This window comes from Coturnix japonica, chromosome 3 (assembly GCF_001577835.2).
Source record: "Coturnix japonica isolate 7356 chromosome 3, Coturnix japonica 2.1, whole genome shotgun sequence".
Lineage (NCBI taxonomy): Eukaryota > Metazoa > Chordata > Aves > Galliformes > Phasianidae > Coturnix > Coturnix japonica.
Genome location: NC_029518.1, coordinates 85,269,686 through 85,284,139, shown reverse-complemented (window position 1 = coordinate 85,284,139; position 14,454 = coordinate 85,269,686). Strand labels below are relative to the sequence as shown.

At 40.1% G+C, this 14,454-nt stretch overlaps 1 protein-coding gene across 1 annotated transcript; it reads right to left on the bottom strand.

The window, feature by feature from the left end:
* Positions 1 to 11,595: 11,595 nt before the first annotated feature.
* LOC116653179 lies at positions 11,596 to 12,725 on the bottom strand. The gene is made up of 3 exons (XM_032443656.1): positions 12,615 to 12,725; positions 12,347 to 12,426; positions 11,596 to 12,141 (listed from the first exon to the last, which is right to left on the bottom strand). Exons 1-3 carry the CDS (start codon positions 12,700 to 12,702, stop codon positions 11,596 to 11,598), a joined length of 714 nt encoding a protein of 237 aa, XP_032299547.1. The 5' UTR covers positions 12,703 to 12,725.
* Between the last annotated feature and the right edge of the window lie 1,729 nt (positions 12,726 to 14,454).

Below are 14,454 nucleotides of genomic sequence, written 5' to 3'. Positions count from 1 at the left end.
CAGTGGAGACAGCAAAGATTGCTCTTTCAGCTCCAAGCTCAGCATAGAACCATGAGAAGAGATTTGGTCTGTATTTATGTTAAACAAATACTTTGCTTGAAGATGCAAATAATGAAACACAGTATTGAAATGCAGACAGGATTTCAGAGGTGGATGTATGCAAGTGCTAGAGACCAAGTGCTAGAAACCAGCCTAGCAAACCTAATCAAGTTTGCTCCTGTAGTGTTTCATCCACATTGTATGTGTGCTCAACAGTCAGTGCACTCAAAAGGTCAGCATTAGCCATTGTGGGGTTACTGATCTTGCTTTGGGGAAATAACTTCCAAAATCCCAAATTAAATGTAATGGAAAACTAATGGGGTATTTGCACCATTTGTGATATTTGCTGTGCCTTGTGAGTCCTGCCTCTTCTCTACTCTCTGCACATTGCTGGGATTTAGAAAGCAAGTTCTGCAGGGAATGGACTATCCATAACAATATCCTGAGATGGAGAGTCTTCATCTTATCTACTCCTATAACATCACCCAACCAATAGCAGTTTTTATGTCATTCCTTGGCCGTGGAAGATTCCAAAGCTTTTCGAGCCAGACACTGTTCTGAGATGGAATGTAATAGTCATTTTGTCTGTTTGTTTTTCTTATTCTTTTTAAAGAACTTATCTTTTAAAAATTATTAAACATTTTGATTCCCCTGTTAGTTTTTTTTGAATTGTTAATAGAATAAAATTCTGACTATAGTTTCTTTCACCTTTCGGGGTCCCCAACATTCTACAAACAATATATAGGATTAGCTGAGTATAGTTGCGGTCATCTCTGGACTGAAATTAAGCAATGACTTAGAATTTATGTATAAATTTTTAGAGGGAACATTATCATCAATGTCACTTGCAGTAGAACTGCGAGAGGGACTTTGGTCTGTGAGAATCTGATGAGGATAACTGAGCGAATAATGTTGTAAAGCAGCAATATGGGATTGTCAGTGTTCCTGATCTCATTGCATCTTGTCCAGCAGCAGTGTCCTCCAGCATCATGCTGTTGTGTCTGCTCTGACTCAGAAAGGAGAGTGTCACCTACTGAGTCACCCAAATCCTCTGTCATCTTGGATTTCACTGGAAATTTTTAATGCATGCAGAGGAACTAGAATCGACTCCAGCTGTTTTGTGAATCAGCCTAATGCAAGACTTACTGGGCAGTATTAGGACTGAGTTGCATCTGCAGAGCTGCCTAACTCAAGCAGCCCTCTGCAGCCTGAGCCAGTCTCCTCTCACCATCCAGTTACCTTTTCTCTTAGGGATCTCTTTTGTCTGACCGGAGCTGCTTGCATTAATTTAGGCAATGTGAAACATGTCACTGCTCAACAATTCACTGAAGGCTGTGATCTGCTATCATTATTTCATTTCAGTGCCTCATCAGTTCCTGATGCGCTGGTTGATACATTAGTAATGTTTTTTTTCATGCATTTATCACTCCCAGGTGTCACGCAAATGTTATGAGGACTGCAGCTGGTTTGCAAACCAGGCAGCAGGTCTGAGGCTAAAACTCTCAAGCAGAGATGAGTGCAAGGTAGGATTTAATCGTAGCCACAGGTTGCAGATATAAGTATTAGGTTAGATAGCAAAAAGGTCAGTGCGCTTGAGATCATGGCTATAGCCAAATGGCAAAACAAGAAATATGTGCAGTGAAGGAACCTAGGGAACTCAGGGACTCACACACAGTGGCTGCTTAAACCTGAGGCCACTACTGATTGTTAAAGTACATTCACTTGTATTATAGTTTTGCACAGGAAATGTTATTTTTTAAAATACTGAATTCTAGTCATTTGGCCTAAAATCTCACTCGCTGCCAATGAATGCTATATTCAGTGGATAATTACGCTAATTTATTTTCAATAAATTTCAAATTAAAATGATGTACTGTGGAGAGACCTGATTGAAAATCTTGCTGTTCTGTTCCTCATTTGAGAACTGGTTTGCAATTAGTCAAGCTGTCAGATACCCAGGGAATGTTTTTATTTATTTATTTTTACAGAAGGGAATGGTGGGAAGAAGAGCTTTCCGTGCAGCCATGCAGGAAAGCTTCTGGTAATCCTTTTTGTGCTGAAGAGACTTCAGAATACAGGGATCACGGTTCACCACAAGATAGCTCTTATGTTTTGCTTTAGTATGTTATTTGCTGGAGTTACTAGTGTTAATCACAGGTTATTTAAAAAGTGCAGCTGCTGAAAAAAGAAATTAGATGCCTGCAAGTAGATGTAGTACGTAATTTTTAAGTACTTGTTCACCTCCTTCCCTTCCCAGTCCCTTTATACACAATGGGTGGGGAGATCAAGGGCTTTTGGGTGGGATGCAGAACATATGATATGCTGTACTGTGCATGCTTAGCAGTTGGTTGTAGCTATCCAGGAAGAAGCATCAAGTCTGTGTGTGAGCCCCAGCAGAAATTTCTGCCTTCATCTCCTCAGGCCTCTCAGCTCCAGCCGACAAAGAGACGGGGTTTTGTGATGTACCATGGCCTGAGAAGCACAGCAAGGTTCTTTGCTAGTAGATTCTTGGTCATAACACTTATACAGGAACTTAGAAATTGAGAAGATTCATCCTTTTTTTTCCTTCCCCCCAACTTCCTCGAAAGGGCTCCAGTTACCCAGAGGGCTTTTTTCCTTGGGAATAATCTCTCCCTGCTCATCAGGTCTGTGAGCAACCTGATCTAGAAGGAGGTGTCTGTGTCTATGTGTCTATAGAAGGGAGGCTGGAACCAGATGATTATAAAGGTCCTTTCCAACTCAAACCATTCTATGGCTCTATGAAAATACAGATACAGTTCTGGGGAGAAAATAACATTCCCTTCGTCGCACCCTAACCACAGAGTTACTGATTTGTTTGAACTGTTTCTTCTTCTTCTTCTTCTTCTTTTTTTTTTCCTCTTTTTCTTTTATTTATTTATTTTTTTCTTTTATTTTAACAGCAATTTTCAGAAGAACAAAATCCAAAGGGATTGTTTTAGGCTGTGGTCAAAAAGAAAACAAAAAAAAAAAAAGAAAATTGTTTTGTGTGTCTTGTGCTATCTCCTGCTGCCCTTAAGGTTACAAAAGAGAAAAGAGAGTGGATACTTTGCTGTGGTTCTCAATCCATTTCAAACTGGCAGGGTTAACGCAGAACAGTGATGCAAACTGTTGACACATAGATGCCTCCTTGGGTCAGGGCTCCCTTCTAGAGCTCTGGGTCCTGCACCCAGTTATGATAAAGGATATTGCTTGGCAAAGGAAGCTTCTGTTCAGGAAATGAGATGAAAACTTCCAGACATATAAGTGAAAAGAAGATAGGAAGAAGACATACTGACAAACAGCAGAACTTATATGTACAGCATTCTAGACAGTAGCGAAAAAAGATGTCATTAATGAGAAAATGCTGAGATAGCAATTGCAATTATTTTGAATTCATGACAATGTGGCCAAGTATTATCTCAGATTTTACAAGCTATTTAAACTAGTGCTGCAAATCATTTTTCCTACTGCATACCAACACAAGAGGAGCTATAGATGTATTCCCTGGCAAAATCACCCCTCTGAAGGCAAGATATCCTTCTGAATTGCAAAATGAGCTCCTTAAAGCAAATGGGCCATTAGTGATTGAATTCAATCATCCAGACGATAGCTCTAGCTGGGATCAGGGCTGAGTGCAGAATGACAGATTTCACTCTGTGTCATAGGCAGTCATCAAGAGCTCTCCAGGGACAAAGGAAAAAGAAGGTACTTGCTGGGAAAGCCTGAGGGATGCCTGTATGTTGCATAGGTGCATTCTAGGCAGCTTGTAAGCTAGCAGTTGAAATGCTGCAGAGAGCGTGCTGATTTTCCTGCACACTGCGGCAGCCATGTGGGACCAATACAAAAGCTGGCAGTTGGGAGGAAAGGAAGAAACAGCTTCCAAATTAGTGTGATTTTGCTGATGTTGTGATTTTCCAAGTCTACTTAGAGTCGGTCACCTCTATAGGGGAAGAGACTGACCACTGGTGTCACAGCAACCTGAGCTCTTCTTTAATGTCCTTGGTACTTGGTCAATGTGTGCCTACAGCATTGCCTAGAGCAGACTAACCCAGCAGATGCTGTTATCTCTCTCTAGGAGGGGATGGCTGCCCTCTTCTTTCCATCTGTTTTTTTTTTGTGTGTGTGTGTGGGTTTTTTTTTGTTTTTTTGTTGTTTTTTTTTTTTCCCCGCTTGTTTTGTTTTGCTTTGTGGTTGGGTTTTTTGTTTTTGTTTTGTTTTTTGTGTCTGCATAGTCTGGATTAATTGACACAGGTGGAAAAAAAAATCCTTTGGCAATATGTTTTTTTCATTTAATTTTGAGCTAGATCACTCAGCTTGTTTAGCAGGCAGGACTAAAGAGACAGGAGGCACTGTGAGAGCAGTTGCAACCAGCAGGATGTGCTGGGAAACAAAGCAACTCCAGGCAGTGCCCTCCTACCTCGGGGTTATTCCATCATCCCTGGATCAGCAACAGCAAGGTTATTTCATCCACCTGGAGACATGGATTTATGTGTTTTGGGGGATGTGCTGCAGGAGGGGAGAAGTTTGAGATTACTCTGTGACTGTTTCTGTGATAACCCGCTGCAGAATCAGAGAGGCTACTGATTTAAAAACATGATAATTTGAAAGATTTGCTGGACACCTGCAAAAATTCACATGGTTATCTGTGTCAGAAGTGAGGCAGCTAGCATTACAAGGAGAGCATTAAATTAAAAACTGCTAGGAACCAAACCCACCTGCTACCTACACAGCAGACACACAGACACATGCAGGCACTTGTTCTGCCTAAAGGGTAAACATAAGGCTCTCGTCTCTTGAAGGTGAGAATCTTAAAAGCAGTAACCAAGTGGAGGAGGTGCTGGGAAGCCAACGTATAGCTAGCGCTGGCAGCATCCAAAATTCACGGTTTATAGCTGTGATGCTAACATTGACATAGGTGGGCTATAAACAAATTCCAAGCCTACTTTACTGTGATGGTAACAGCTTCATGTTGTCTGTTTTCTTCGGCTTGAACACACAAGCTAACTGGTCTGCATAGTCCACTGCCATGTCTTTTCTAATATGACAGGGAGGTGGTTCAATTAATTAAAAATAAGATTTGCTTTAAAACATACAATTTTTTCTCTGTTGTTTGACAGTGCCCAATTAAATAGCCATTGGTATTCAGGCCCTACATATTTGCATAGGAAGCTCATGTAGGAAAAAGAGCAACCTGATTTTAAAAAGCTATTGTTTCATCACAAAGACGTTCAAGTTTTCTCTGCAGGGAACAAATGGATCTATTTGGACAATAACTGTCCCACAGATGTTGCTTTCCATTGGCCTCCATAGGCAGCCTCACTTCTTAGCCATGTTTGGAGGATGACAGTCTGCAAGAAAGGCTGGCTTGGGCTTCCATGTCTTTGATTAGAAGGAACTTAAAGGATTGAACTGGATCAATAGAGTCAGATTTAATTAGGATGCAACAGTGAGTGACAAAAGCTGTCAAAATCTGTCTCAGGCAGAATAAGAAAGGATCAAGAGCCAGTCTCAAAGGTGAGCCTATAGAAAACTGGTGTTTTCAGAGAAGTGGGAAGAGCACCAATAATGTTTCAGAAAAGCCAAACAACAGGAAAGCAGGGAGAACACAAACTGGAATTGGAAACAGTAATGACAATAAGCATTTTCTCCAGGTTGTTCTTTAGATGCTGAGTGAATTACCAGTACAATCAGTTGCACCTCAGTCTGGATCATTTTCTTGGTGTAGAGTGACTGCCTTCGGGTTATATTCATCTAAGGAGACAGAAAGATTAGATAGTGCCAAAACATGAACTGAATTTTGATAAGCATTTGCTTTTAAAAGGTTATACAGAATTTGATTGCAATCAGCAACTCAGGGTATGGTAGTCATTTTCAGACACCTTCCATATGCTTTGATATTTGTCTGTAGGTACATGCACAGTAGAATTTCAGTGAGTAATTTAGATGTTCGTACACAACTTTTCAGAGCCTGATTTCAGTCCATCTCCTTGATTAAAGCCCACATATTTCACTACCCATTAAGTTGTTACTATAATAATGCCAAAGCTTTGCCTTTTGGCATATTTCTTTGTCTGCCACATGGCTTTTCTAATAGAAAATTCCAACCCTTTGTAAAATATATATTGAAATATTAAACTCATGTTTCATTTTTGTCATGTTGAATCAGAATCTGTCACATATGGACTTGGAATATTATTTTTTTAACAAATAATTTCATTTCTTTTAATGATGAAGCTATTATTCTACACATTAGTATTGTGTTTGTGTTTACTTAATATTTTGTATCCCTTGAAGTTCTGCCAAAATCAAGCCACACCTCTATTTGCCATTATAACTAAGTATATGAAAACTAAATCAGAGTTTGGGTGCTTGCCCCTGATAAGAAAATAAATTGGTGATTATTATAATTAAGCAAAAGGAAAATGCCTTCAAAGGGTTGGTGATCTTGTTATCTTACTTTCCAAAATGGTCAGAGAATTCAATCAGCCTGATGGGCTCCCAGCCAATCAGTTATCATATTATAACCACATCAGTCAAATTGTTTACCTAATCATTTGTATTCAAACATGCACACAGAATAAAAGTTTCCTACTGTAGCGGAAAATGTGATATCTTAGTTTTGTCAGAATAGTCAATACTTATTTTTCTCAATACAATGAGTGTTCCAATATATAGCTTAATACTTGACTGTGGACATATCTCTCTCCAGCCGTGCTACACTGCTCCCACCATTTAGCTTATTTTCAAGTACTTATCACTGCCACTCTTTTGTAATGGACAGACTCAAAGCTACTGGTGGAACTACTTGTGAAAATCTGCTTGTTTCAGTCAAGATAAACTAGATAAACAAAGAAAGTTCTAATATTTAAACAGAGACAAGTCTAATGAACTAGATTAGCTTGAAGGAAAGAAGGAAAACAACTGTATTGCAGCTGTCCATCTGCCAAAATTTTTGGAACAACTCGACTAGACTTGACAAAGACTATGACTGTTCAAGCTATGTAAAATTTTGTGGTATATATGAATTCATTTATCCTGTTATTTATTTATTTATTTATTTTCCCATTGCTGACTTGCAAGAGAAAAAGGCTTAGTTGCGTATTTAAGTAAAATAGGAAGTATCTTTCAGGAAGGGAAAAAACGGGAGTGAAACAAAGTAATGGAAGAACAGTGAATGGAAAATGATTACCATAAGCTTTATTCAATGAAATTATTCTCTAGTGCCAGCAGTGAATCGGAGACAGCAGTAACAGGAGTACAAGGTTATCTCAGGAATCTCAGAATCTGACTAAGAGGAGGGAGAGAAGGGGAGCTATCATGTATTCTTGCAAAAGATTTTCATCTCAGAAAAAATTGCAAAGGAAAAGTCTATGGAAGGAAAAGTAGTATTAGTAAGAGTGCTTGAAACCAGAGCTATATTCAAGAAGTTAACAATGTGTAATGCCTGATATCACCTGCTCTGTAAACTTTGCAGAGAGGCTGCCAATGGGAGCTCACTGCTGCTCATGACCCTGGGGTTCTTTCAAGTGATAATGTGTTCTGAATCTTTCCTCTAATTTTTCAAACAATAAGTATAGAGGGCAAAAAGGCAGAAAACAGCTGCTATAGCATGGCAGGTGATATTTGTATCTTTCTGATTCTAAATGATAATGGCAAAGGGCTAAATCCTGCCCTTGTTTGTACAAGTTGTATGTGTCCCATCAGAGTCACCTTGGCATTATAAATAAAACTTAATTCTCCTCTTCTAAGTTAGCACGATTTTTTATTGTGTTGTCAAAACAAGGTAGAGGTTGGTTGGGTTTAAAAAATAAAGGTGTAGGATGATGGGAAACCACAGGGTGGGGAGTGGCTGAATTTTAAAAGCAAGGCTGAAAAGGAAGTATTGAAATTTGAAGACTTTATTCTGTCTTTGCAACTCCCTCTCCTCCCCCTTGCTATTCTTACACATTCAGAATTCACAGATCTGCACCGATGCACCTCATAGCATCAGTCTGTAACTGTACTTAAATGCATATCCTAGAAGAAAGTGGACATGAGTACCATTACATGGTGAGTGGTGCATTTCAGCAGTGGTGAGAGCAACAGTGGGACATGTCCTTTGGAGCAGATTTTTACAAGTGTGGCATGCAAGTTCTTGTTCATCACTAATGATATAGCTCATAATGGTGACTATGTTGAGAAATAGTGTACTGTAGCTGAGAATTTTCTCTATCAAATAGCGTTATTGTGCTCTTTGAATCCGTTGTGATTTCTACAGAAATAAATAGGAAGCACATCACTTTCGTAGTGACCCAGATACATTTTTAAAGAAAGAGTAATGATGTTAAGCATTGTAAGATTAGTTGCTTGTAGAAATGATCTGTGCTCCATGGAAGATTTGAGGCATTTGTTCATATACTTTCCATATCCTAAAAATTAGAACATATACATTCATGAGACTAAAGGGAAGAGAAAACACTTGACCTGAAACTTTGCAAACAAAAGAAATGAAGATTTAGTATTTTCAATGGACTTGCAGGAGGAAAGGGGAAGGCTAGTTATAAAATTAGCAATTTTGTAATTTATTAAAAAACAAAACCAAGAAAACTGGCTAATAAATGATGAGGGAGATTTTGATCATCCAGAACAATTCTGGAAAATCTGGAGTTAATCCCTAATCCCTGTGTTCTCCAGTTGGATTATTTGTGTACAATTCAATTTTCTTAAATATAAAAGTTGAGAGTGATCTACAGGTAACTGACTAGGAGCCAGTGAATTAATTAAAAGTTGAAACTGGATTTGGCTATAACTGAAGTTGGATAACCAGATATGAATAATTTAATTTTTCCCCAAAACAATTCCCACCATATCTGTAAAAAGCAGCAAACTATTCATGAACAAGCTCTACCTCACCCTGACAATCCTGGTCTGACATTTGGTTGAGTTTTCACCAACTCACCCTACCCTTGCCAGTCCTTTACACTGATTTGAATGATATTCAGTGAAGTGTGGCTTGAAATATCTTAACAGTTTAATGCTTTTTCATGTGTTCCTACGTCAAGAATGTAGAAACGTTTCTTAGATTAATATGAAGACCTTTCATCCTTGACTCACGTCCCTGAAGAGAGAAATGACAACACAGTCCACATGGGTGCCTGGAAATCTTAGTGATAGTTTAGGGCATTGGAAGGGTATGAGAAGGGACAAGCAGCTGGACCTTTACTTTCAGCTTTCAGGATAGGAATGCAGACAAGGAATCTGCAACTATAAATATGCTTATACAGTCCTAGCCAGAAGCAGAGCCTTGGCTTTGAACACATGACAAACAAACTGGACAATAAACTCAGTACTATTGAAACTGGGGAAAACTATAGCTAATAAAATGGGCAAAGCATGAGAAATCCAGTGTTCTCTGACAGGCTACTTGCCTGATTAATTATAAGGTATATCCAGATCCTTATAATTAGGATTATTATATCATTAATTGTTATTATAAATTTGATATTGCATTTTCTTTTATTATAATGTTTTACAGTTATTGCAATATGCATATGCTTTGTAAATCTTTATACATTTTTCAAGATCTCTCATGCCTGAGAGATTGGATGAGGGATGTCAGCCAGCTGCTGAGTGAAGAATTGCAGTCAGGGTGGGAGCTGTTGAGCCTGGGGGTAAGGAAAGAACAAAAGGAGGTTGAAGCCTGGAGCTGCCAGTGGAAGCTGTCATGGTACCTAATGCAATGACTGTGAACATAAGGTGAGCTACTGAGAAGGGAAAATGCATAGACAAACAGCTGTAGTGGAGCACATCATTGCAAGACCCTATAGATGAAATTGTAGCTCTTCTGAAATCAGCATGAAACTTGCCCTTGAATTCAAGGTAAGCAAGATTATCCCCCTTTGTCATTGGTATGAGTTTATTTGCCTTTTGAAAGAGAAAGTATGGTGCTAAGTTTTGTACTTATACTTTTCAAATGTTCGTGTAAATCAAACAAAATTTTAATTCACAGAATCATAGACTGTCCCTAGTTAGAAGGGACCCATTAGGATCTTCAAGTCTAACTCTTGACTCTAGACAGGACCACCCAAAAAACAGACCATGAGAATGAAAGTATTGTCCAGATGCTTCCTGAACACTGGCAGCTTGGTGCTGCGACCAGTCACCTGGGGAGTCATTTCCATGTCCAAGTAATTGAGAGCATTTAAAGATGCTGAGTGCCCAGCTACTCACTATCATACCCTTTACAAAAGTTAAGCACTGAAAAGCAGGGAAAAAAAACAGCCTGTGATGTAATAAATACTTACTCTTACCCATCACAATCAAACACATTACTTTTATCAAAGTTTAAAAGTGTGTATCAACAAAACTGACAGACATATCATAACATGAAAAATGAACAAAAGAAGGACACAGTTATGCTACTAGTTGTGGAATTTGTCTGTATGTCTTCAGCCTACAAGAGAACTAAAGAACAAATCAGGATTAAAATACCAGGTACACATATAAAAATAAAGAGGAAATTAACTACTGACACAAATGTGAGAGACAGAAAAAAAAATCCCATCGTTATCCAGAAATGTTTTACAATGTCCAGAAACACTTCTTTTTATATATGTATTTCTCAATAACTTGTCAAAATACTTGTCAAAATACTTGTTGATCTCATTAGTAAGAGAAAATTATAACCAGTTTCACAAAAACCACGAACCTATTGTTGAAACTAATGTGAAAACATTCCAGATTAAAAACAAACAAAAAAAAAAGAATCTTATTTTTCCTTCTTCCTTTCCTTCTTATTTATTCAGACACAATTTGTTGATAAAGAGAATTTATTGAGGTAAGGATATCCCTTTGCAATTGAGAAGAACTCAGAATCTCAATTTGGAACTGACAGTAAGTAATCTATCAATAATACCTACAAAGGACCCAACACAACTATTTAGTCAAGTAATTTACTACAATTAAAGGGCATAATTATTTTGGAGGACATATATTCATTACAAGTAACCATTTAAAACTTTCATGGTGTCATAAATCAATCCATCCAAGTTATATTTTTACTTATCTGGAAGGTGAAAAGTCTAATATCAGTCCTTTCTTTTGTTTATAATAATTCCAGGTTTTTTTGTTTGTTTGTTTGTTTGTTTTTTCTTTGAAGATCTACAATCAGAAATACAGAAATAGGGCTCAAAGTGATGTATGTACTTGTATAATATAAGAGCAATTCACAAGGTGAATAAGAACAGTCCTGGGACTAGAGGAAGCCCATAATATTCCAAGGAAAGTGGAAGTTAAAATTCCTCATTCTTGACTTCTACCCTTGTAGTTGATATCTCATAAATCTAAAAGGACTTATTTAGAGCTGTAATTTATGTTAAAAAAAAAATTAATTTGCATAACTCCAGATAACAGGATAACATTATATCTGTGTCTAGTGTGTTGAAATTTAGGGGACTTCATTTTGTGAAGACTTCTGGGATAATTTAAAAGACAACACTGGGCCTGGTCACAGATAACATTTGAGCATCCAATTCTAATGAAATCTGACATATTGAATTAAGTACTTTGTTCCTAATGTTAAAAATTTCTGTTCTCTGCATCCAGTGGAAGTGTGAAAGAGTGGAACCCCCGAATCTGCCTCCTGAGTAAGTATTTAAAATTAGACTTTGGATATGAACATCCATCATGGACCACCAACTTCTCCATGGGCTCCTCACACAACAGAACCTGCAAAGCACAATCAGGATGGCACCTGGCAGCTGCCAGCACCCAGCAACAGCAAACCTGCCACCGGCCGCTAGGGCCTGAGTCGCCCCAGTGGCCCTTGACAAACACTGGCACACTGGTGCTGCTGTCCACCTCCACTGCTGAGCTCTCAGCAGCACCTGGAGTCCCATCTGGGGCACTTGGGTGTCTGTGCGTCATTTCCCTGCCTCCCTCTCCCCCTGTCCTGTCCTTCTCACAGGGTGCAGCTACCTGGGTGCCATGTCCCCTCACCTCAATCTTCTTGCACAGATTTTTGAGCAAGCAGAAGATATTGGGGCTCAGTGTGAGGCCCTTCTGTCCAGCGGTGCTGCACAGTATGCAAATGCTGTTGAGGAACTGCAGCTTCTGCACCAGATCCTGGCAAGCACACAGAGACCGAGGAGTGTGAGTGGGGACAGCCATGGCCAGGAGGACCAGGCACTGCGGGGTGTGGAGCAGTGCAGGACAGCTGCAGGACAGCAGCAGCTCTGCCCGGCCAGCAGCCCTCCTGCAGCCTGAAGGCAGAGCCAGAGGGACCGTCTGGAGATGCAGGTACAGCCACGATGGAGATGGCTGCTCTTACCATTTCCTTGCTGATGCTGTTGGCTTGGATGAAATCCACTGCCTCCTGTTCCACATCAGACAGAGGCAGCAATTCAGCATCTGACCAAGGAGAGAGAGCAGTGCTATAGAGGGGCCAAAGGCAGGCGGGAGCAGAAGAAGGAGCTCAGCCCTCTCCGGCCCTGGGCTCGCTCCCCTGGCACAGTCTGCCCGTGACAAGGGGTCCTGGTGTGGAGCAGGGGGCACTCGCTGCCCCAGCCCTGCCCACCCCGCTTTGGACCCTCACTCACCAGCATGCAGAGGGATGACCTCGGTCACTTGGTAGGGCTCCGCTGGAGATCTTCTGTCCTGGGGAGCCCCACTCTCCTCCCCGGCCATGCTGGAGCAGCTGGGGGTTCTCCATCCCGTGGGATGAAGGCTCAGACTGGGGATGTGGCAGCCACGGGGCTGCCAAAGGATCAGAGAAACGACTGGGGCTGTGCTCAGGGGCTCTTCGCCAGACCCACACAATCCAGTTTCTTAAAAACAGGGCTAATGTTTCCCTTTTTCCAGTCACTGGGGACTTCACCGGACAGCCATGGTTTCAGATATGATGGAGGATGTATATTATGCGGGCTGCACCAAACATAGGGTCATGATATGGTAGCATGGTGGGGAGTCACCTCTTCTCCCAGGTAGCTAGTAACAAGATGAGAGGTAATGGCCTCAGGTTGCACCAGGGGAGGTACAGACTGGATATTAGGAAAAATTTCTTCTCAGAACAAGTAGTGAGGCATCGCAACAGGCCGCCCTGAGATGTGGTGAAATCCCCATCCCTGGAGGTTTTCAAGGAAAGGGAAGATGTGGCACTGAAGGACATGGTTTAGTGGGGACAGTGGTGGTGGGATGACAGTTTGACTAGATGATATTAGAGGTCTTTTCCAACCTTAATGATTCCATGAATTTCTAATGACCACCATGTACTCTTCTATGGGATATGGGACTGTTGGTTTCCCATCCTTTTCACATAGCAGATATCACAAAAATTCAAGAGAAGTAAGGAGTAAAGACAGTCCCTATGATTTTCCTCAATTACTCAATTTTATTAGAGCGTCAATGTTCACATTTTATTTCTAGAGGTCAAAACTGAGCTTTACTAGTAATGTTGAAACTTCTGTTCGTTCCTATTGACACTTCTTCAAGAATGAGAATATGACTGGTCTGTAAGTAAAACAGGAAATGATCATCTTCACTTTATGCTTTATGCATTTTTGCTTTTATTTTTTGTTGTTTTATGGCTATTTATATTCTTATTAAATATTGCAGGGAACCATGCAAAAAACTTCTATTTCTGAGCACTCTAATCACTTGGCTACAGAATCAGTCTCATTTAGTAACTGATTACCAGAATTTTTTGATACAAAACAATTGTTCCAACAGAAGCCGTGAAGGAGTCATTTGTTGCTATCTGAAGAAATTCAAAATGAACTTCTCAGACTAAATACTGCGATTTGGAAGAGTACTGACTTAAGCTCCTGGGACTACAACACTGTTTGTCATTAACACTAGAAGTCTGTTTCTAGACCCAACTTTCAGATCCTTTTCTTCTCTTTTTCTAATGTTCTGGTTACTTCAAGTCCAAGAGCAGTCTCCAATAATGCGTGGTTATTGCACATGATTTGAAAAACAGTTCTAGCACCTGCAGAAATCAAGAGGACTGTAAAAAATCATGAATGTCTATAAGTACTGAAACTTACAGTACTGAAAAGTGGACAGAAACAAGCTCTTTTCAGTGGTATCCAGTGCTATGGTGAGAGGCAATGGACACAGACTTGAACCTGGGATGTTTTGTGTGAAAGCTAGGAGCACTTAAGTGTTGGGTGGGTGACTGAACCCTGGAACAAGTCCCTGGCTGTGGATTCTGGTCCTTGGCTGATATCTGAAAGCTGCCTTAATGTGGTGCTGGGCATCCTGCTCTGGGTGTCCCTGCTGGAGCAGAGGTTGAATCAGGTAGTTCCCATGCCCTAGCAAGTCACACTCACCTATATAACCATTTGCTGTTGAAATTTGTTTATTTTTCTAGAAAGAGAGGCCTCAAACACCAAACAGAGAGGAAAGCTGGTGACAGTGTATTATGATGTCAATCAATCT